General features: G+C 44.7%; 1 protein-coding gene and 1 pseudogene across 16 annotated transcripts in view; both read right to left on the bottom strand.

Annotated features, from left to right (window-relative positions):
• Positions 1-24,791, bottom strand: part of LOC101286051 (1-acyl-sn-glycerol-3-phosphate acyltransferase delta) — a 1,414,616-nt gene that overhangs the window by 143,074 nt on the left and 1,246,751 nt on the right. Inside the window, exon 12 of one of the 16 annotated variants that reach the window (XM_012536387.3) lies at positions 18,824-21,434. The exons of the other annotated variants lie outside the window; for them this stretch is intronic. Within the exon in view, the coding sequence (XP_012391841.2) occupies positions 21,322-21,434 (113 nt within the window). The 3' untranslated portion in view covers positions 18,824-21,321. Of the gene's footprint in view, positions 1-18,823; positions 21,435-24,791 lie in introns of those variants that run through there. 16 annotated transcript variants of the gene reach the window in all.
• On the bottom strand, positions 5,522-5,618 carry LOC117196274 (uncharacterized; annotated as a pseudogene).

The following is a 24,791-nucleotide window of genomic DNA, read 5'->3' as shown; positions in this document are numbered from 1 at the left end:
AACGTTTTAAGAAGCTCAGGCCTCTCCTAGCCCCGCAGGGGGGCTGAGCCTTGTACAGCAGCAGGGAAGAGCCCCTGGGCCTGGAGTCCGGTCAGGCCTGGCTGCCTGCTGTATCCCTGTGTCTTTTTCCATCACCTTCTGTAAAGTTCTTCTGAAGAAGGACAAAGCCAGGGTGTTTGTTCCATCTTCTTTCTGATTTATGTTCATAAACATCCTCTTTGCTTTCCTCAGCACTAAAGACCCTTTCGGGTGTTGTTCAGCCATCATTTCTGTAGTGACTGGAGACATCTGTGGCATGAAGGTCGGGCTGATGGGATAGATCAGACGCTGGATTGCTGTCGTCTTCTCTGAGGAGCTCGTCTACAGCAGGGGCCCGTCTCCAGGTGCTGGGGGTCTCCGTGGAGCGCTGCAGTGTTTGCTTCCCTGAGGGTACCTACTGTGGGCTGGAACCCGGCTGGACCCCCGGGTAGAGGCTGGGGCTCAGCTGGACCCAACATCGTCTGCCAGGGGGCTTCCTTCTTTATGCTTAAGTCTCTGGGTACGGCTGGCACGGGCCCCCAAGACCTCCTCACCGAAGATTCCCAGTCTTGACTTAATAGTTTCAACATCCTTCAAGTGACTTGTGACCCTATGTTTTAAATCTAATCTTCCCCTCTTTTCCCTTTTATTAGAAAAAGAAAATTGATCTCCAGATTGTAAGCTCCTTAAAGCTAGAGATGATGAATTTTCCTCTAAATATTTATTGTGAAAAATTTAAACACTATAGAAAAAGTGCAAGATAAATATAATGAACACCCCTACACTCTTCACCTAGATTCACCAATTGTTACTATTTTGCAAGTTTCTTTCTCTCTTTATAAAGATACATATACACACATAATATATATTATACATAATATATATACACTGTAGATACATTGTGTGTATGTATACACATGCACATATATACTTTCTGCCAAAACTATCTCATAGTTGTGCACATCATGACACTTTAGCCCTGAATATACACCTCTTATGAACAATGGCATTCTCCTACGTAATTGCAATATAATGACAATATTCAGGAATTTAACATTGCTTCAATGTTATGATCTAATACAATGTTTCTGTAGATCTTTTTTTCAGAGATTATGTAATTTTCCCCCGAATACATTTTTACCTCTTCCTGCTTAACCAACTCAACTCAGGACCTAGCACAACATGACACACACAGAAGTCCCTAAATAAACATTAGTTGAATGAATGAAGAGATGGGTAGAAGAATGAAATGTTCTTTCGATGTGTCTTCAGACTTCAAAAGGTGCGTGACTGAACTGCATGTGGGAATCACATGACCTTCAAGCTCTTCTCATTGATCTTGGCAGAAACCCTACACCCAACAGGATACGTATTTTGCAACTGTGGCTTTTTGTCCTCAGCTGGGTGATATTTAAGTTACTGGTGCTTAGAGGCACCATCCGGAACTTGGCAAACCTGCTCAAAGTGAAACATGTCAGAATCTCTGTTAATCATCCCTCATACATCCTACAAGCACCCAGGCTCCACCATCACTTCCAGCTACTGGGAATGCAAACGAGCATTGTAAAAAGAAAGCAGGAGGAGGACGGAGCTCTGCATTGTAGGATTTCACATCCGACAACAAAGAAGGGCACAGCTTCTGCTGTGATGGCATTCATGGTGTCAGAGGTGATCTGTCACAAAGAGGCTTTTGCGGAAACTGACAGCACATTCATTGCCACGGGGCACAGCATTCAGTGAGGCAGACTTTCCCCCCTCATATTTGACGGAAATTGTCTACTCATATCCGGTATCAAATAGCCCCAGCAGAAAACTCTACTTAAAGAGTGCTCTTTCCGCCAGAGGACGGGTCCCAGGCGTGAGGCTGTGCACACAGCAGGTGCCCCAGCCCTGGTTGTCTCCTCTCTTGCTGGCAGGGGCATCCTAACTATGGTGGTAGGCAGATAGAGTTCATGATCATGCCTACTTTTCATTGGAACTTAAGGTAGCTGAACTTCAGTCTCTCCATTCGGACAGTTTATAATTTTGCTTTCCCCCCCATATTTCCTATGCATCCTTTTAAGACTGTAGGCATTCCAAGTTCTACATAAAATCTCAGCAGCGAGTTATTGTTAATATGTTTTATGGGCGCATCAAAGCAATTATCCTAAAGCATGCTCGAGACAAGGATAGCTGGGTTCTAATTGTATCTAATAGACTTCAGATGAATAGCACTGCACTTCAGAAGCACACAGTTATGAAGAAAATTCTCTTTTTCATTTTGGTTTCCTTCTCTCCTAACTGATTTGTTTGAAAGACTGAAATTTGACTCTTGAGGGTGGAGGATGCGTTGGGGAATCCTTCCCCACCTCCCAGGACTCTTCCATCCTGTGCCCAGTTTCCCTGTTCTTTGCTATCTGCCCAGCGCCGCCCACGTGACGTGATGAAAGCTGCACTGTTTCACATCTGGAGCATCTGTTGGTCCACGGTTCAGGGACCCAAGTCCCCCTGGTCTCTTCCGGGAACGGACTGGCTCCCGGACAATCGCCTAGTGTCCAGGCAGGGGCCACTTTCCTTTCAGAGGACATTTGATGTGAAGAGATCACTGTTCATTACATCAGGGGTGGTAATCTGGCAGCTCTGCGCTGGTGCTCCAATGCTATTTGGTTTGTAAACTATAGATTTTCTTTACTGCGTGTTTCCTTTACACAGCTTGTCTTTGTCTAGATCCATAGTATTTCCTCTGACATAATCATCCTTCAAATATTACCCAAAACAGCAGTGGTGGTGGTGGGGTCACAGAGAAATACCCAAATAGTTCTATCTTATTATACTAGTGAACTCTTTCCTACAGGATACAAAAGACACTGATAAGAATATTAGCGTCTGTTGTCTTGGCAGCAGGGTTACTGTTAAAATAGTGGAATTTAGGGACATATTTTGGTTATTTTATAAACTGCATTACTCTGCCTTTATCTATGAAACCCAATGATCGATTTCTTCAAGGAAGTGATAAAACATTAGTCAGAACAATCACAATCTTGGATAAATAAAACGACAACCAATAAAACCGCCGACTACTTGGATGAGAAGAGTACTGTGTTACCCCGCTGTGAAGGGACAACACGGAACTTGGATAAAAGCTGGGGAAGGGAAACTGCTGACAGCATCAGCTGGTGTCTTTCTGAAACTCAGTCTTCAGTCACACTGCACTTGCTCACCAATGTCTTCCACGTATTTGCTTTCGTGCACCAATGGGGATTTGGGGAGTCACAATGTTGGATTCTGATATATTTTTAAAAATCTGGATTAGAGCCAGTTGACTGAACTTGGTTAACTGGGTGAGTAGATAATCCTGCAGCATAAACTGTTCACCTGGAATGATGCACTCGTTTTGAGGTTAAGGATGCAGGCGAAACAAACCTTTGCATCCCTGTCCCTGAAGGAAGGGCTTTTCAGTGAGGGGGTCCAGAACCCTGAGCTCAGCCTCCAAGGAGGCGGGTGAGGCCACTTCCTAGCTGGGTGACCTTGAGCAAATCAGTCTCTTCAAGGGTCTCTTTCTTCCTGGGTCAGATGAAGTCAACCGGTTCAGAGGCGTGGAAGAGAAAAGCAAATGAGATCGTGTCTGTGAAGTTCTTAGCACAGTGGCTGGGACACACGAGCTTGATACATGATTGCTATGAGTACTACTAACTCTAACCAGATGTTGCTGTTGTTTTAAAAGAAGAGATACACTCACAAAGGTATGTTTAGGACTTCCCTGGTGGCGCAGAGGTTAAGAATCTGCCTGCCAATGCAAGGGACACAGGTTCGAGCCCTGGTCTGGGAAGATCCCACATGCCGCGGAGCAACTAAGCCTGTGCGCCACAACTACTGAGCCTGCGCTCTAGAGCCTGCAAGCCACAACTACTGAGCCCACATGCCACAACCACTGAAGCCTGCACGCCTAGAGCCCATGATCCGCAACAAGAGAAGCCACCGCAATGAGAAGCCCACGCACCGCAACGAAGAGTAGCCCCCGCTTGCCACAACTAGAGAAAGCCCGCGTGCAGCAGCGAAGACCCAACGCAGCCAAAAAATAAATATATTTTTTTTAAAAAAAAGGTATGTTTAGATTATCCGTTTTAAGAAAAGAACAAAAGAACCAGGGAAGGTCTCAATGCCTCCTTCCTCAAAGTGAAGATACATTTCCTTGTTCTGTGATCTCTGTGCAGTTAGAATGCAGGATAAGACTTAAGATATACAGGTATTTATTTTCCTGTTCAGGGAAAAATGTACTCATTTATCCAAGTAAGTTTACCCATTCATTCAAGACACATTTATTAACTCCTAGTAGGTGACAGGTATGAACATACTATTTTTTTCAGAAAGATATTTCCTATATTTCTAATCAAGGGATTTTCTTTTAACATTTATTTGTGTCTTGCAAATTCCCAGGATACCTTCTGCTGGAAAAACCTACCTCATGTTTGAAAGCAAAGGCTATGTCGCTGTACTAATTTTATGTCAAGTCCGAATTATAGCAAACCTGGTGTCTGTGAATGCCCTTGAAAGGTTTATATGGTGGCCAGTGTTATGCCAGCACTCATTCAGTTGTGAGCAATTGTCTTTTTCAAGGTGGAGAATTCTAGAATGTTTACCTTTGACCTTGGCCTTCTGTGGATTTGTGCATCTTCGTCTGCTACCCTTGGGCTTGTGTTCCTGAGCTCTGGGCTGCAAAGTGCTCTCCTTTGCATCCGAGGCTCCTGCAAAGTGCCAGGTAGACAGTGGGCTGAAGCAAAGCTGAATTAAGGAAATAAAGAAGAAGGAAAAGTGAGAAGGGAAGAGAGAGATGGTGTATAAGAGGAGGAGGGTGGGCGGACAGAACTTTACCCACGTGGTTGGCTATTGAACAAGTTGATACATTAGAGACAATACAAAATGTAGTGCATGTAAAGGATATTTCTCCTTTCATGGATTCCAGAGGGAGAAGAAGTCAAAAGGAACAGGTCAGAGATGCCCAAGTCAGAAGGGGGATGGGGCGAAAGTGCGTTTGTCCAGCAAGAAACTGGCAGTGCCCCTTCTAAGGGGCCCTTAGAAGGTGACATTGTCCAACTGGAAATAGGGGAGTGACCGAGGCATCACTGCTTACACCTGGGTCAATCTCCAGTCCAGAGAATATGGCAAAGGGGACTGAGTCACTGATGTAACCCTTAAAGTTTCCTTACGAGGGGATGGCCATTCTGGAGACCAATGGACTTCTCAATAAGTCCAATAAAATCAGTTTTTCTTCCAGGGCTAAAACAAATGACTGTTTCTCAGGCTGAGGACCAGCTGAAGTAGCTGATTTGTGTTATTTGGGCTGTGCTGTTTAAAATAATACAGTATAATCACACTCATGTGGAGGCCGGAAATAAGAAGAGAAGGAGGGTCAGATTCACCGCTGCTCTCCTACACACCCACACCTTCTGAGCGCAGGGGCAGATGTAACTGTCTGCACTGTGTATCCTTTTGTCTTGTCTTTTCATGCTTCTTAGCCAAGTGTAAAGAGTCAATTTGGTGTCAGTTAAAAGCACACATGGTATTTAAACTGATAAGAACAGATACTACACTTGATCTTAGCCAAAAGGCCGAAAAAGAAAAAAAAAAAGCACACACGGTAGAACTCCATTGTACTAGTCATCTGCTGATGACCCACCAGGAGAAGCTTGGGAGCCAAGTCCGGACTTATGTCCAAAGAAGAACCCTCGCTCACCCCAGCTAACTGAGGTTTTATATCAACATTTCAAATGGAATGGGAGACACAGCTCTTTAAGAAGGGGCACTGACAACAGGAAATTAAATTCTGTAGGTATTTGCCAAGGATGTAAAACGTGATGCACGTTTAAATACTAGAAACTGCAATCCCGTTGGCACCGGGAAAACAATGTAGGAAAACGGTCATGTGGCTGACTTTTGTGCCTGAGACATCATTTTGTACCTGGAATCGTGATTTGCTGTAAAAATTCTGAAGTATCTGACAGGATGCTTTTAATTACACAAGTAATATACACTGTCTTCTCGTTTGCAGAAAACCTTAATAGCAATTAGAAACTTCCCAGATGAGCTGTGACGGGGTTGAGAATCGAAAAGCTTGGGTGGGAAAGCAGAAACCCAGATTTGGTTGTTTTGTTTTGGAGAAATTGAGCTTCAGTTTTAGGTGAATTCGAGCCTTCCTGACGGGTTACCAGACAGTACAGCCCCTATTCATCCGCAGGCAGTGGATGGGATGGTGCGGGGCAAGCTTTTCCTGAATTGCCTTAAGTGTATATTTGCCATCTCTCCTGAGGCTAAGAGCCGTTCAAATTCACTCCCAGAATACCCTGGGACTTTCTCCAGAAACGGTCACTCCAGAGCACATCTTCGCACAGGAATCACACCGCTGTCAACGAGGTGATGTCAGCCAGACAGGAAAACAGTCTGTGGCCGTGGATCTCGGCAAAAACCTCTCCTGTGTGGACACACGGGGAATTTGAAAGGAAGATGTGTCGGTGAAATGACATCACCTCAACACACAATACTGCAGGGACGCGGCGGGCCAGCAGTCCTCAGTGGGGAGTGGTTTGGTCTCCGGGGACACTGGCAATGTCTGGAGACATTTGGGGTTGTTACCACAGGGTCGGGGGCTGCGGGCATCTCGGTGGGCAGAGGCCAGGGACCCTGCTGAGCATCCTGCCGTGCTCAGGCCAGCCCCACAACTGGGAATTATCCAGCCCCAAAGGTCAGCAGCGCTGAGGCTGAGAAACCCTGTGTCAGCGAAGAGAAAAGGAGTTTCAGTTCACAGGACCGCTGTGCCAACAAGGAGTCTGTGTGAATATTAAACATAGTCAACTTGCGAGCTGGGAAGTGGCTTTAGAGAGCTGCTCCTGTCTGGCCTGTGAGCCAGTTCATCCGATCTCAGCGGAGTCCGCTTGTCCCACGTGAAGCACCGGCTGGGCAGGCACCGGAGATGTCTCCAGGATAAATCTGCAGAGGTGGTGGCCTCTGCTTGTGAAAAGATCCATGCGTGGTGACCAAGGAGCAGAACGGGCACCGGAGCTTTTCTCCCTGTGATCTCGTGATTCCAGAAATTACTGATCCGGGGCTGCCGCGCTTTTCATTTGTTTTCAGACCATGGAACACACTTCTTTTCACAACTGTCTTGAATATTCACGAAGTCTAGCTGTATTTTCATAATACAGTGAGGAAGATGTGACAGTGTATCACTGTCCGCATTTTACAGAGGAAAAACCACGAAGGAGGTAACTGACCTGCCTAAATTAAGAGTCGGCCAAGACCAGTCACAACTGCTGCTGGTGCAAACAGGAACCATTTGTTTGGCACTTACTGCGGGCAGACAGTGTGCTGAACACAGCATGTATGTGTCTCATTTTATCCCCTTCCCTCCGCCCCATCCTCACTGGGACTTGGCTAAGGGCCTGTGGTCCAGCTTCACAGCAGGGGACTGGCCCACCTGGGGCGTGAGCCCTTTTCCCCCTCCTCCATCGCTGCCCCCCACCCCACTCCGATGCGGGTACAGAGTTCTCAGATTGCAACTAGGAAGAAGGCTCAATGAATCATAGGAAAGAACTTTTTTATTTAAATGGGATTGACGCTTCAATCATAGAAATGGTTTGATCTCCATTACAATTTTTTTTTTTCAAAACGTAACTTCCCATTCATTTTTACTACATCGTGTAGATATACAGCAGGCAGATAAGAGCACTGAATCCAATTGATGCATTCACTCGCTCATTCATGAGACAGTAAGCACCTGTTGTGTACCAGGGAAGGTTCTAGGCCATGGGGGGAGGCGGGGTGGTAGTTAGGATTGTTGACTCTAAGCTCTTGTCTTCAGTGTGCTCACAACCTAGTGTGGGAGGTGGTGAGTCACATTACAAGACACACACACACAAGAGAGGTGTGACGTGCTGGGACATTTCAGAGACAGGGAAGAAAAAAGCCTGGCTGAGTTTTGACGGGGACCGTTTGCCTGGAGCCTATAGCGTGTGGGAGTGTTAGAAGGAGACGGGCCTGGATTCACTGCAGGAGTGTGGTTCACATTCTCTAGTGGCTGAGGTGCTGTTTTTGGCTTCCTCATCTGTACGGACTCTGTCAGTGATGTCTGTACCTTTCACCCAGGGGTCATCCTTGTCACTCGTGTCTATTTGGTTACCAAGGTCTGCCTTCCCCTCCCCGCTCCAAATGGCTTCCACATAGGATGGCCTGGGGTAAATTACTTATTTCTGTGATCGTTTCTCCTCTTCTATAAAGCGGGAGTAATAAAAGTGGTATGTAGGGACTTCCCTGGTGGCGCAGTGGTTAAGAATCCTCCTGCCAATGCAGGGGACACAGGTTCGATCCCTGGTCGGGAAACTAAGATCCCACAGGCCGTGGGGCAACTAAGCCCTCACGCCACAACTACTGAGCCCGTGCGCTCTGGAGCCCACAAGCCACAACTAGAGAGAAGCCCGCGCTCCGCAATGAAGAGCCTGTGTCCCGCAACTAAGACCCGACGCTGCCAAAACTAAATAAATAAATATTAAAAAAATAAAAGCTACTGTACTCCAATAAAAGTTAATCCAAAAAAGCCTTTAAAAAAAAAGTGGTATGTATATGATAGATGTGAGGATTAAATTGGACACTTAGACACAGGAACCCGGACTTTGGGGGTGCGGAGATGACTGCTCTGTTTCCAGTGGCCCCCTCTTTGCCTTCTCTCCATCCCCTCACCTCCTTTCTTTAGGCACCTAACGTCACCCTGGACACCCTGGAGGCCCTTCTGGTTTGTTTCTTCTCTGCTAATCTCTCCTCTCTCCAAACATTTCTGCCACTAGTCTCTGGTAGGAACCCCTTCTTCCTTCCAGGGAGTTTAAATAAGTAAGGTTGTTGGACTAGAAATAATTTATTAACTCAATTGTTTATGAACTCATTGTTTTTCCAACTCATTAAAGGTACCTTTAAACACTTGATCTTAAAGTCCCGAATCAAGTGTTTTTTTCCTGCACTTGGGGAAGAAGTTTTGCTATTTGCATCCCTCCGTTCATTTGCACATGTGTAGGCAGAGTAACCATGTTGCCTTATTAAAGAACTCCAGACACCCAAACTATAGAACATTAAACGATATATCTAGATCGTGTGTTTTCTTCTCAATCACAGTTAATTAAAGCCAAACTATATTTTTCGAGTTCCTCATGGGTAAAGACATGTTGTTCTCACTTCAGCCATGTGGGTGTCCCCAGTTTTTACCCTGAACACCAACGGCTTAGCGGAGAAAGTTAGGAGACGCAAGATTTCTATTTCTTTTGCATTTGTATTGTTAAATCAGGAAATATTTTTCAAGGTAACGGTTGAACACTGAAAAGGTGAAAATTGCTTTAATTTATAGCAGGAAACCAGGCTCACTTGAAATTTCTATGTTTGATTGAAAGGAAAAGATCGCATTTGAATACTTATCCCTGAGACCAGAAATGGATATAAAATGCAATTAATCGATCTGCTAATTGTTCTTCCTTGTGTGAAGAGCTGTTTAGTGTTTACTACCCACCATGACTGTTCTGTGGAACTGAACCAAACCTGGGTCCAAAGCCCTTCTATGCTTTCCCTCCTCCCTCCTGGGTGTGGAGGAAGGTTGGGGGAGGGGGAGAGGAGCTGCCCGCTTCCCAAACTATAGAACATTAAACGATATATCAGCATCCAGCAGCCTCTCTGCTCTCCGGCTTCCCTGGGGTCTCTCCCAGGGTATCCGCGGGCCACCTGCTCACATGGACTGTCCCTTGGGCAGGCGTAGCTCAGGCACGGTCTCTGCCTGGGTCTGCCCTGGCTTGGGCAGCAGGATGGGTTCAAAGGCACACTACACTGCTTTTCTTAGAAGGAGGCTCTATGAACAGCACAAAGGACAGGCGTTAGAGGCCTCCTGGCCAGCCTTCTTGCTCTAGGAGTCCTGTGTGAATCGTGTCTTCTCTCTTCTAGAACCTTCACTCATAACTCTCTATTTTCCACTTCTCCCTATGTGCTGGCTCCTGAGGTCACAATCCCATCTTAAAACAAACACCTGAGGTCACAATCCCATCTTAAAACAAACACCTCACCTTGACCCTTATCTGTCCCCCTGCCACCAAGTCCCTCAAGAGAACAAGGTCATATTTGCTCTGTCTACTTTTCCATCCTCCATTTATTCTTTTTTGGTAACAGTTTATTGAGATATAATTCACATATCATGCAATTCACCCATTCAGGTGTATGATTCAACAGCTTCAGTATATTCATAGAGTTACGGCATCCGTCACCCAAATCAACTTTACAACATTTCCATCACCCCATGAAGAAACACTGTGCCCGTTAGCAATGGTTCCCCATTCCCTCCCCCACCCCAGCTCTGTTTTCCATCTCTGTGGATTTGCCCCTTCTGGACGTTTCATATAAAAGGAATCACACAATATGTGGTCTTTTGTGTCTGACTTATTTCCTTTGGCGTGATGTTCTCAAGCTTCATCCATGTTGTAATATGTCGCAGTATTTCATTCCTTTTAATGAACAAATAACCTTCCATTCTGTGGACAGACCACATTTTAGTTTATCTATTCAACAGCTGATGGACATAAGAGCAAAAGTTCCTTCCTTTTGCTCTTATGGATAAAGTTGCTCTGAACATTCCTGTACAAGGTTTTGTCTGGATAAATGTTTTTATTTCTCTGGGGTGTGGTTGGTCACCTTCCCCTGAGGCATGTGGCTGAAAGGGGGAGTGGATAACCTAACAAAATCAAGGTCTCTCGGGAAAAAGAGGGAGCGTAGATGCTGGGTGAATAACCAATAGTTGTCACTAAAATGTTTCTTCTTTTTACAAGGGTTAATCTTCATGAGCATATGCCTATACGTCCCACCCATGAGTCATGTTCTCTATCAAGTTTAGAAAGCATCCTTCAATTTCTAGTTAAGTGTTGTTCATTAATAATGAACATTTATCAAATGTCTTTTGCCATCAAAGGAGATTATTTTATGTTATGAATTTTGCTATAGTGTGAAATGCTAAACTTATAGATTTCTCAATACTAATTTATCATTAAATTAATGGGATTAAAACTTGCTTGGTTGTAGTGGGCAGTTCTCTTAATACATTGTTAAAATGGTCTTTATAGTTCTTGATTTAAAATGCTCACATCTAAGTTGCAATATGTATGTAGGGATTCAGTTCTCTGGACCATAGGCAGATAGTTTAGCTCATGCACACATGATAAGTACAACTGGTGAGTATTAATGCAGAGATGTAGCAAGGCAGCCTGGAAAGGAAATTCAGCAGTTGGAGGAGGTTTTGTGGCCTGAAAGTCTACACAGAATTGTCCAGTCAAAGCAGAGGCCAGGAAACCCTCGGTGCCATTATCTGGTCTGCACGGAGACCCTCCACACCTCTGTCTGGGTCACGGTTAACTCACAAATCAGACCAATTTGGACATATTCAAGCCAACAGATGGAGGTTCAATTTTAACAGAACCTTGAACATGGTCGACCTCTGTACCGTTAGGGTCTCCCCACATGGGCATCACAGCACGGATGTGTGATGCCCACGTGGGGCACAAGCATCCCAGTAAGAACCCCCAGTATGCTCTCCACAAGAACCCCAGTGAGAACCCCCAGTACATATGCACTAGCTAGTCTGGTCTCTGGTCTTAGATTCCTGGTGGGCTTCTCCCTTTAAGTAACAACTTTTGTTTTCTCTATGAATATGATGCCTTCTTGTTATAAAACATTCAACTACTATAGAAAAGCACAAAAAAGAAGAGAAGAATCACCCCAAATCTCACTACCCACAAATGCCAGCACTGCTTTCGGTTTAAGCCTCTTTCCAGCCATCAACCTCTGGGAAACATACAGATGGAAGGATCAGCAGATGTGGATGTAAATACATATGATTTCATTGTATAAAAAGTGAGTCATACTAGACAGGCTCTTTTCTTGTTAAGTAGCAACTTTCATTTCATGTAAAGTTGACAGAAGAAAAAGAAAATGCAGTGAAACTGAACGGACTGCTAAACTTATATATAAATACTCCTTCAGAAGATATATTAGTTCCCAAATTTGCCTCTAATGTTGAGGAATTACAGTCACTGCGGAGAGGTCAAGACCGTATTTTTTGGCATATTTTTCCATGTTGGACAATCTGGGTTGACTTTGCTTGAAAAACCAGGTGAGAAGCTCTCATCCATCTTCCGATCTCCCCTGCCCGACCTCCTACCTTTCTTCCTCATGTGCTGTAAACATGACTCCCTGGGGGCTGCTTGTTTGCTTTTTCTTACTCTTTCCTCTGAATTGACCCGATGGGAACCAAAGCTCATGGCCTGGCCTTCAGCCACGGCACCTCCCTTATCACTTAAATCACATTTTCGCTTCTGCTCAGATCACTTATTTGGAAGGAGAAAGTTTAATCTAAAATACTGTGTAACAATTAGAGATGCATATCTCATCTTTTACAGACAGGTTAACATGACATGGCCTCTCTTAGTCATTTCTTTACCATCTTAAGGTGTCATCTAAAATTATCATTCTGAAGAGTCTATTTATTAAAAATGACTTCTCAGTAGCACAGAGAGCCACATAAAACAGTCTAGGAGGTCTCTCCTGAGATTGGACTGGCCTTTCCACAGTGTGTCAGAGGCAGAAACGTGCACAGGAGCCACTCCTTTGCTGCCACCAAGGCCACATGCAGACGTGGCCCTGATCCTGTGTCCTGTCTCCTGGCTGAAGGGACACCAGCCTCACAGCCACTCAGGACAGCCTTGGGTTTACGCGAGAGCTCTCTCTGTCTCACTTGTCACATTTAACTGATTACCAAATCCCATACTTTTTTGGGGGGGAATAATTTTAGGTTTACAGAAAAGTGGCAAAGATGTAGACAGCATCCCTTTATATTTGCCCAGCTTTCCCTAATTTTAGCAGCTTACATAACCACGGCACAATTATCCCAACGGAGGCATGAACATTTGGTACAATACTACGAAGTGAACTACAGACCTGATTTAGATTTCATTCGTTTGTCACTCATGTCGTATTTCTGCTCCTGGGTCCACTGAGGCGGAGACTTCAGGGCCTAAGTACGTATGTACTGAAGTCTTTCTTGTCCTGGTCAGCACGTTGCCTTCACTCTGGCCCTCAGCTCCCCTCGCGTCCACTCTGCGGAAAGCCTTTGAAATGACCCCCTTTCTCCAGTCCCACTCCCCTTCAGCCATTCCTTACAGAATGATCTTTCATAAATGCAGATTTGATAGTGGACCTTCCTTCTCAAATGCCCTCAAAGTTTTCCCTTCATGCACGACGCGGAGTTGAGGCTTTCTAGCAGGGCCACGTCTGGATCTGCTTCTCCGGCCTCATTTCCCTTAATTTCTCCCAATTCAGGACCCACGCAGGAAGGTCCCTGTGCTCTCTGTGGCTGCCGGCTCACAGCCTCTGGGCCTAATGCTGGCCGTCCACCCGCTCTCACTCATGCTTTCAACCTGCCCCTGGGAAGTTTCCCCTATCCTTCCCCTCGCCAAGCCTGGACCTAGCACAGCTTCTGTTAGGGTGCTGACCAAACTGCATTGCGGTTGCATATCTGTCTCCTCTGATGGTTTGTCAGTCTTTTGGGTGCTTTTCGGCTGCACCGCAGCTTGTTTCGGATCTTAGTTCCCTGACCAGGGACTGAACCCGGGCCCTCGGCAGTGACAGCACCGACTCCTAACCATGAACCCCCAGGGAATTCCCTGTCAGTCTTGAGCAGAGGAAATTTGTCTTTATTTCTGTAGCCCTGACACCCATCATATTCAGTGCTCAGTAATTGTTTGTTGAAGACGTAGAAAACAAACTTATACTTACCAAAGGGGTCAGGGGGGATAAATTAGGCGTTTGGGATTGATAGCTACACACTACTATATATAAAATAGACAAACAACAAGGACTTACCATATAACACAGGGAACTAAACTCAGTATTTTGTAATAACCTACAGTGGAAAAGAATCTGAAAAAGAATGTGTGTGTGTGTGTGTGTGTGTGTGTGTGTGTGTGTGTGTGTATAACTAATTCACTTTCCTGTACACCTGAAACTAACACAACGTTGTACATCAACTATATTTCAGGCAAGCAGGCTGGAGACAGCGGTGACTCAACCATGGCTGATGCACAGAGCTCGTGTGAACTCATGAAATTGGAACGTCTCCATGACAAATGGCCCTGAACATAAAGCCAGCTGCTACTGCAGAGAGGTACTTCAGAATTCAAAGATTTTCAAATACCACGTGATGGGTCCCTGGTGAGAGTCAAGGGCTTCCTATGGTATCAGCCCATCCTCTTCTTAGTGGGACAAACTCCTTGGGAGGCATCAGTAGCGGTCGGTCCGGCTTGAGGGAGGCTCAGGAGAAATTTCAGGTGGGGGTAGGGGTGTCAGGCGGCGACAGCAGCCAAGGCTGCTGCGCCTGCTGGAGGCCCGTTCCTGGGGCCAGACTCCCCAAAGTGTGGCCCACGGCAGGGAGCCCAACTCATCGTTCTTCGCCCAGGATGGCCTCAGTTTCTGAACTGCCAGTCCATGTGCAGCAGCCCCCTCAGTGCTGGGCTCCGTGGGAAGGTTGGTCATCCCCACAAGAGGCAGAGAAGATGCTCACGAGAAACTCAGAAGGGTCGTATTCATGGGGGGCTGGAGACTGAGTCCCGTCTTCCCAGAGCTTCCACCCAACTCATTTTTCTCCCACTGCACCCTGTCCAAATCCATTTGGCAAAACTCCTTTGAAAGAAGCAGTAGAGTGTTTTTAAATGGTTCGTTATCATTTGTGTAAAGTTCAGGTAATGCAAGGACTGAATTATTGATTGGAAAATCTTCATTTCTTGGTTGCGTTCAATCTGGGCAGCTTAAACTGTCACGAGAGATTAAAAACTGTTTTTCATTATAAAGTGATATTTTCACACTGCCAAGAAACGTGCAAAGTAGAGACAAGTGAAAGTTCACGTATAATTTTGTCACCATAGCAAAATGCATTTTAATATAGGTTCTTCAATCACTTTTTCTTAGACTTAATTTTTAAAAAGTAATTGCAATTACAGCATACGTACCATTTTGGTAAGCTCCTTTTTACTCCCCATTACATTATAAACATTTTTTCATGATGCTCAGTAGTTTTCATACCCAAACTGTTTAATGACTACGTGAAAAACACTTTTGAATTAAACTGGGAAATTTCAAAGAAATACTTATTAACTTAATTAGCATACAGTTGATCATAATGAAGTCCTGACAAGTTGTCATTTTAGAAATCTATTGGCATGGGAAGATGCTCATCTTATGTTTTTAAGTAGAAATTAGTAAGATGCGAGATAATTATTTCTAAACGGTGGTTTTAATTTTTCCTTTTTGCCTTTTTTACTTTCTGGAATGTGATAGTGAAATAATTACTTTGTAATAAAAACACAAGGAACACTTTCCAGGGGAAAAAATACTGAGAGGAGATTTGATGCTTAATAGCATCTCACAAAAATGCCATTGAAGTCACTCTGAGTTTGGAATTAAGAAGCCAAGAATCATGGATAAGACAAATTATCTATAGAAAGGAAAAACTGCCGAGTTTGTCTTTGCTAGTACAGTTGGAGAGGTTTTTCAAGAACAGCCAATGTACAGGTGAGGTCACCCGGGCACTGGAGGGGAGGAGGGTTCAAGGGGAGAACCCTTTGAGTGCAATTCTCAGGGACTCCCAGCTAAGGATACCTGATCTGAGACCAGGGATTTCCGTCCTGCGTCATATGTGCCTTTGGAATGGAAAGTGATCGTCTGCCCAGGGGACACTGGTCATACAGCTGAGTCGCTTAGCTCTGAGTCTAGGCTCCACAAGTTAGCTTTTCACTGTGGTTTGATTTTCAAGTAGATTTGCTCAGAACTCCAAAATGCAATTCCCTAGTTATGGAGCCTGGAATGTGGCAGGCCCGGCACTAGGTATTGTGGATACAAAGGCGAGTACTATAGTTATGTTCTCCTTATCTGCTCCTGGGGGGTAGAGATAAGTAAATAAGTGATTAAAGTTTCACACGTTAAATGCTATTATGAAATATATATATGAATGAATTATAATAAATATGAATAAATATAAAAAATAAATATTTGATTCCTGGCCCATGGTTCCTAAAACCTTTGGAATCCCTGGAGTGATGTGTATGCTAATGAGATGACTGTGGTCGGACCTTAGGTAGCTTCAGGATGGGGGCTGCCTGTCAGGAAAGTCAAGGCACAATTAGAGGGTTGGAAATTTTAGCCCTAAGCCCTGACATCGAAGGAAGGGAGAGGGGGAGGGGCAGGAGGTTAGGTGAATTACTAATGGCCAACGATCTAACCAATCGTGTCTACTTAAGGCAAATTCCATTAAAAAACCCTAAGCAATTGCGTTCAGACAGCTTCCCAGCTGGCGAACACGTTGAGGTATGGGGAGGGTGAGGCACCCGCAGAGGGCATGGACGCTCGGCACACCCCTCCCCATCCCACGCCTGCCCCATGCAGCTCTTCATTGGCTGTCCTTGAATCTGAACTCTTTATAACAAACTGGTAACAGTGAATAAAGCACTTTCCTGAGTTCTGTGAGCCATTCCAGGGTAATATTGAACTTGAGGGGTTGGGTCATAGAAACCCCCGATTTATAGCCCGTCGGTCAGAAGTATAGGTGGCAACCTGGGACCTGTGACTGGTGTCTGAGTCGGGGGTGGTCTTGAGGGGCTGAGCCCTCAACCTGTGGATTCTGACACGTACTCTGGGTAGGTAGCATCAGACGGAATTGACTCGTAGGATACCCAGTGGTGTCGGGAGGACCTCGTTGGTGTTGGGGAAAAAACACCAGACAACTATGACTCAGGAAGTAGTGCAGCTTTGGGAACACAGAGGAAGGCACCCTAATGCAGACTAGGGTGGCTGGAGAAGGGTTCCTGGAGAAGTGGATTAAACGGAGACCTAAGGGTGGCCAGGCAAAGGGGGAAGATGGGGCTGTAAAGAAAAGATTCCGGGCAGATGGAAAATCTCAGAAGAAATCAGGAGGTGTGCTTCTCCTTGCAAATATAAATTGTAAATTGACCCTGTAGCTTCCATACCTCATTCTCTTATGAGCTAGATTAGTGTGAGTCCATCTTCTTGGGTCTGGACACCTCTCGACACAGTGACAAAGTTGATTCTCTCGGCCTACGTATCAGAGGGTGAGATCAGGGAACACCGAGGTCCCACTGAGACAGTGTCACCAACGTGAGCGCCAAACGGATCTTCCCAGAAAATACTCCCTGCCTTGTTTTGCATGATTATTCAAACTGCAGTGAAAGTTCTGAAATATTTGTGGTTGGACAGTTTATTCACAGTGGGTAATCTGAAGACAGGCCCAGTGTTGTTTTGAAATAGGGTTTTCTTTTCAAAACCGACATAGATACTCTCCGTGGTGTCAGAAGTGGCCTGGCGAGGGTAACGGCGGGTGGGACGCGTGCGCCAGTGATGTTAGCTTCCCCGCTCCCGGTTGTTCCCTTTGAGTCGGTAGCCACACCTGCACTTACTCGTCTCTACTCACAGTGTCAGCTCTTTACTGTCCCCCTGGAGAGTCGGCATAACAGCTGGATCTTGTCCCTTCAAGCCTTTCAAACACAGCTGGCAACTTGCCTTTGTAGGAGAATTCCTGGGACCGTGGAGAAGCTGATCCAACACACTGAAATCCACCGCGAGTCCGTCACCCGCCTCTTCCACGAAATCACTAACCCCGTGAAGGGACACACACACCTTCCCGGCACCTGCAATTAGTTTGCATTCGTTCTGTGCTTTTCGTTAGTTTGTTCGGGGGTCTCCACTGACTAGTTCATCTATTAATAATAAGGAACACTTCCTGAATGTCTCCCGGGTGCAAGGCACTGTCTTAAGGGCTTTATGTGAATCAATCCATGTAGTCCTCATACCAGCCCCACGAGGTGGCTGCTGTTACTGTCCCCAGGGTTCACACCCAGGGGGGCAGTGGAGTCGCTCACTCAACTGCTTTCTCTGTCTTCGTTTCTAGAAACGTGGTGTTTCCTCAGAGCATTTCCTGTGATGTTTGGCACCAGGGGCCCTCGGGGTGTGCTGCTTGCCCCAGATATGTAGAGGAGCTCACCAAGAATGTTCCATCCACATCACGGAGACACGGACTCCTTGTAAAGTGAACAATGCACAGAGCCAAAGAAGCGCAGAGTCAACACACCCGCGCTGAGAGCAATGCAAAGTCACCCAACGTTTCTGCAGTGACATGGCAGAAAGTCCCGCAGTCTTTCCCAACACAAACTTCTGTTTTAAACAGTTATTAGAAAAGTTTGCTGAGAAGGCAGGAAAGTAACTGTTAGATTTTTAAGTGATGGTTTGCTTTTCAGAAGCCTGTCAAAAATTTTTTAAAATGTTATTGAAATATATAGTTGATTTACAATGGTTGTGTTAATTTCTGCTGTACAGCAAAATGACTCAGTTACACATATATATTCTTTTCCATTATGGTTTATCACAGGATATTGAATATAGTTCCCTGTGCTCTACAGTAGGACCTTGTTGTTTATCCATCCTGTATACACTAGTTTGTATCTGCTGACCCCAAACTCCCAAACCTTCCCTCCTCTCCCCACCTCCCCCTTGTAGAGCCCTTTTAAATTTTGATAGCACTGGAGAAACTACCCAGTTTTAAAACAGCCGGAGTTCATCTGGAGCTCAGGATAGAGACACGATGGCCATGGCCTCACCAGGTAACCCTTTCGGGCCACGAGTGACACGTCCTGGGCTTCCCTCCCACGCCTTCAGCATTTATTGATAACATGTCTTCAAAGATGGACTCAGAAACTCTTTGGATACTTTTATTGACAATTTGAGTACAACCTTAGACATAGTTGCCAAGTATTTCTTTACACAGTTCAGAGAAAAGTAAAGATTCTTCTGCAAAGACTTTATTTCTGTTCTTTTGCTAGATTCACAGTTTGTTGCACCGTTCAATGCTCAGACATGTTCATTTATAGTGGTTTGTGATTCACACTCATTTACAGTGGCTGCTTGCTCTTTAACTTGTTTTAAGAATCAGTATTCTATTCTGAAAAAAAAAAGGAGGTACCACCAGAGAAGCAGCAGGGACCTAGGACGTCTACTGCCTGCACGAGTGGGAGCAAACCTTGTCTGCCCGGCGCACCCAACAAACCATGCAGATCGGGAGGGGGCAGTAACAGCAGAGTCATTAAACCGCGAAGCTGTGGCGGGTATAAGATGCTGGGTGCCCCCCTACAGAGGGAACCACCTGACTGTCCTGCCGGCTCCGTGTACGGAGCTGCTACCTGCTGGGACTGTTGGTAACTCGCAGGCAGGCCCCGCGTGCGTTCCAGGCTGAGCCCTGATGCCAGCCATGGGGATGTGGGGCTCCAGCCTGGTGACCTGCCTCTTTCTTACTTGGGAGACTGGCTCTCCGCTATCTCTGTACCATCCATAGGCTCCCTGACAGGAGGTGGCAGCCTCTGGGCCGTGCTGGGGAGGTTGGATTTTCCGACAGAGTGAAGCCATGTGAGGCCGTTCCCACTGACGAGGCTGCCTCCCCCCTATCATTTCCCAGCTGCAGGACCTCTGAGGAAGACGGAGAGGGGGGACTGTCCCTGGATGGATGGTTAGGGACAGAGGGACAGATGTCCTGGGGGAGTCTGCTGGGGTCCTTCCCTCTCTCCCTCCAGCAAGGATTTCTGGTGCTACGTCTACAAAGACAAGGCCTGCTACAGATTTCATAATTTCCAGGGTCTCTAAATCCAAAAGAAACCCTGTGCTCTAGTGAGAGTCCTTACACCCTCAGTGATGGTCACGATCTTCCTGAGAAGGCGGGCGAGAACAAAGACAGTGGTTTGACTTTTCCATCACACGCTGTGCTGTGGAGGATGGGTTGCTGCATTCAGTGTAAACACAGCTCTTTTTGATGTATTGTGAATGCCTCAAAAATAAAAAAAGGATGAAAACTTGATCACCAATCCAATTCAAGCCATGTTAACGTGAGGAAGTATTCTCGTGTGAGTTTACGTCCTAGAGAAAAGAACTCTGAATAACCCGTTGGCGGGGGCAGAGCCCCGAGTGGGCTGTCCCGAGCCATGTTAATTACACTTATAATGTATTTTGGTTCCGTATCACCGCGATTCGTCCCCAATGACCCCCTTTATCCTTTTAGGCACATTTTTGTTGTTGTTGCAGTTTCCCTTTGCACTCTGCTGATTTGACAACTTTAATCTGAATCAGATCTGAAAGGGGTCCAGAATAAAATATTCTGATACAAAAAAATATAGTTAACATGGTCCAGGTGGACAGAAAGTGCATAAAATTTCATTTTGATGATCTGGAAACGCTCCTTCTTTACAGATTCTGCTTTAATAACCTGCATGTTTGTTAACACTGAGAATCATTATGAAATCATTTCTAAAAGTGTCCCCTCTAGAGGCACCTTATTCATTACATTGACAGTGAAGCCAGATGTATGAGCTTATTCTCCAAGCTCAAAATGAATGTTTAAAATCAGATTCTCGATTGTGTAATATTTTCAGAAAAACAATATCTTTCTAACGTTGCGTATAATTAAATGAAGTGAAAGTACACTAAGTTTTGATTTCTTCCCTATACATTTGAACACTCAATGTTCAGATTAAGTTTCATAATTTCTCAGTTAGTTGACAAGCTGATTCGTGCAGAGTTGATATTTCATTAATGCAATACATAAAAATAGAATTCTTGGGGATAAACACATGGTTTTGACTATTGCCTGTGTTCTTTGGGAATAGATGCTTTCTGAAAATTTAAATAAGGGCATCTCTTTTTAAGCTGTGAATGTCGTTCTCAGAATCCATTGCAGTCAGTCTTAGAGAGAGCCACTGACAATAGTTCCTCAAAACTAGTTCCCACCTCACCAAAGGCTTCTTCCCATTGTTTGCTGAAGGTAAAAGGCAGGTAATTGAACCTGAGAAATCTCTGTGTATTTTTCCAGCCTGACTTGAATTCACTCAAGAATGACAACCCGTACAAAAGGCGAATTGCACTGCCATCTGTGCCCTGGTGCCCGCGTATTGCCGAGGCCTGCGGATACGTCCTGATGGTCTCACCATTCGCTTGGCTGTTCCCCAGGGGCACAATGAACGGGATCCGGGGAGCTTCTCTTATAACTGTTTTTGTGATTTTGGAAAGAACTTGAAGTGTGTGTGCGTGTGTGTGTGTGTGTGTGTGTGTGTGTGTGTTTAGAGAAAGGAGAAGTAGCAGATGACACTAGGACACTCTGTATGTTTCCCAGCGGGATGGCGGCTGAGTGCGCCTGCGTGGCCACTGCTCCAGCTACACGTCGAACCAGTGGTCCCCCATGCAGGCGCGGTTCCACTCCAAGCCGCAGTTCCAGCACCACTCGAGCTGGCACTGGGGCTGCGGGCACTTCATGTGCATGCACCCTCCTGTGGGCAGACAGAGGCCACAAATAAGCACCCGGGAAACACTCCCGCACCAACCTTCTGTTCCAGAAATGCTGCCTAACAGAATTATTGCAAGCCAAGAGCAGAATCTGAACTGAGAAAACAAACCAGAAAGCCCACTGGGAAGTTCTAAAGTTCTGACATTCGTTAAGAAATGAGAGAATAACCTATATGGGAAAAAAATCTGAAAAGGAATGGAGATATATATCTGATTCACTTTGCTGTACACCTGAAACTAACACAACACTGTAAATCAACTATACTCCAATAAAAATTTAAAAAAAAAAGAAATGAGTGAGATCGAAGCATGACACGTCCATCAAGGGCAAATTTTACTTGTAAATCTGAGTTTACTGACTTCTCTTAAGATGGGATTTAAAGACAAACGCTTTGTGTTTCACAGACGGGGTCGATTCCTTATTTAAATATACAGTAAATTTAATATTTTAAGTATACAATAATATATTTAACAATTTAATACATAATAACATCAATATATACTATGAGTAATTTTTATCATTTCTTCAGTGTTACTTGGCTTGAAAAAATTCATAAGACAGGAGTTGGGACAGCTGTTCCAAAAGCATTTAATAGTGAATAGTTTCCTTCATGCTATTCAAAATTTTATTTAAGATGAGGATAGCGAGAAACTAATGAATAATACTAGGTGCTCTACATCTGTTATGTCATTTATTCCTCAGCAGCACCTTGTGAGATGAGGGTGTTAACTGGTTGTAGAATTTTCTCAAGGTCTCAAGGCTTTTAAGTGTGAAGCCGGAGGTTTAACCAAGATGTGTGTGATTCCAATGTTCTTTCTTTCATGGAACAGGGCCTTTCCAGTATGAGATGAAAAGTCCCTTATTTTGGGATTCCCCACCTCCCCCATTTGTTAAATACTTTCCCTACTTGCTTCTGGGGATCAGACACCAAGTCTGCCGCGAAGTCAAGAGAAAGTTATTTGTATGAAGTTATATGTAGAGAACTGTTTGTGAGTGACTTTCCCAGATCACCCATCAGAAGCAATGTCTTTCCTTGAATTCCACGTAGCACTGAATGTGCTCCATTGTTCAATTTTACCAGTTGTCTTGTTAAGCCATTTTTTCTTGCCAAATTTTCCAAAGAATTGCTTCAGTGCTGTCTTTTTTTTTTTTTTTTTTGTGGTATGTGGGCCTCTCACTGTTGTGGCCTCTCCCGTTGCGGAGCACAGGCTCTGGACGCGCAGGCTCAGCGGCCACGGCTCACGGGCCCAGCCGCTCCGCGGTATGTGGGATCTTCCCGGACCGGGGCACGAACCCGCGTCCCCTGCGTCGGCAGGCGAACTCTCGACCACTGCGCCACCAAGGAAGCCCAGTGCTGTCTCATTTTTATATTAGAAGCTTGGCATGAGAGCTTGCACTAATATGAAATATTTATGATTATGTAACTAAAGGCATTTGTTTTAGACCAACTTAAGGGCATTTAAAATCCCATAGTTTTCTACTTCTTTTTGGTTTGCTTTAAAGATCATTTAAAAATTCAAATATGTGGAAAATAAAGGGAAAAACGTGTGATACTTTTCTCTTACTATTTCCCAATTAGCATTACACAATTACAGGATTGTGTAATTTTCAACACATATTTCTTCATTGTGCACTTAGGATGTCAATAATATAATAAATAATGTAATACTGTATAATCACTTAAATTTCTCTGGAATATCATAAAGAATGCTTAAGCAATGTATTCAAATTCAACGGACTATTAAGTGAGACTGAATGAAAGGTTGAGAATGTTTGCCTATTATACCAAAATCTTAACGGATCTGGAATACTAGCTTTAACAAGTAAGATTTTATTATAGAAACTAGACTCACAATGGCACAGTGGAATAAGAAGAAAGGAAATAGCAAGAGAGAGGATACTCATGTTGTTAACTTTCTTTTCTTCCTGGTGTGTAACATGGAAGGAACATGCTAGACCCCATAATTTGGAGAAGAGTCAGGGACTCCAATTCTAAAAACCTTGCCGGCTTAAACGTAAACTCGAGCAAGAAGCTGCTGACCACGCCGTGCTCATGTGTGGATATTTGCATGGAGAAAGTCTAGCTTCCCTCTTAGAGGATTCCGTCTCCTGACTGATGCTCAAACCATGAAAAGCCCCAACGGTGCACAGCCAACACACCATGGCCTGGCCACTCTGCCCTTAGATTTAATGAGCGATCAGAAGCTCTTGAACGACCTGAAGGCAAATTTAACGGGCAACAGACGCTTACTGCAGAGAAAATGAATCCTGAATCTCATCTGTTTGAGGTGGAAGTAAAGGAAGAACTTCCAGGGATTAAAGGGCGTTGTAGGAGGGAGTGCCAAATTCAGCCTGCATTTAAAATGGAAATAATTCTCATTATCATGACAGCTTTGCTGAAGGAAGAACTACTTTTCTGGGATTCAGTTGAATAGAAAACAGGCTATGAATTTAGGTACAGAGCTAGATAATGAGACTAGCTTTTCTTGCTAATGGAGCCTAAGTTTGTTCTGGTCGTAGTGATATCCTTTAAAACAGTAGAGGCTATCATTAATAAGCTGAAAGTTTCAGCTTTTCAGTTCATAGGTTAAAAATCTACAGGTGTGACCTCTAAGCCAGTGGGAGAATCAGGTTTCCCTGAAACGAAATCCAGTCCTGCCTAATCCCAGACTCCTAGATGTGTTGTTACTGTCTGACACTTTCTCAGTACGGGTCATTCATCTCGAATTGATTCAAACAAAATTTTGAGAAATTTGAGAAACATAAACCTTCCCTTTAGTCCTTCATGATCATACGCTACACGGAATCGTGAAGAAGCATTTTCCCTCAACAATATATTCTGTGCATTTTTTTGTTTTTTAATATATTTAGCTCTGCCTCATTCTTTTAAAGATTGCCTGTCCCTCTACCCATTAAAGAACACCTGCATATGCTCCAATTTTTCATGATTTAATGATTCTGAGAATATTCTGGAACACATGTACCTGGACCTTTGGCAAGGAATCAAAATTCCAAGAGACAGAATTGCGTGTCCAATGGGGATCCACCTTTAACGTGCTATCCTGGTTATTGTAAAGTGAACGCACGTTTTGTTAAAAATTAAAATCAGCTGTAGACACTAAAACCAAAAATCTATAGGTGAAAAATCAGAGCTTTCCATGTAGAGTACATCACAATATTTCAAAGAAAGAACCAGATTAGGAAACATGTCTAGAGTCAGGAATCACCTGACCCCTTCAATTCCACCTTCTGGGGCTGCAGGTGTGGTCTGACTCAAGGCAGGCCTGAGCACGTCGTTTTCTGGCCTCACAGCCCGGAGCGGTTCCCTGTCTTACAGAAT

This window comes from Orcinus orca, chromosome 12 (assembly GCF_937001465.1).
Source record: "Orcinus orca chromosome 12, mOrcOrc1.1, whole genome shotgun sequence".
Classification (NCBI taxonomy): Eukaryota; Metazoa; Chordata; class Mammalia; order Artiodactyla; family Delphinidae; genus Orcinus; species Orcinus orca.
The sequence above is the reverse complement of the archived record's forward strand: the minus strand, read 5'-3'. Positions and strand labels throughout refer to the sequence as shown.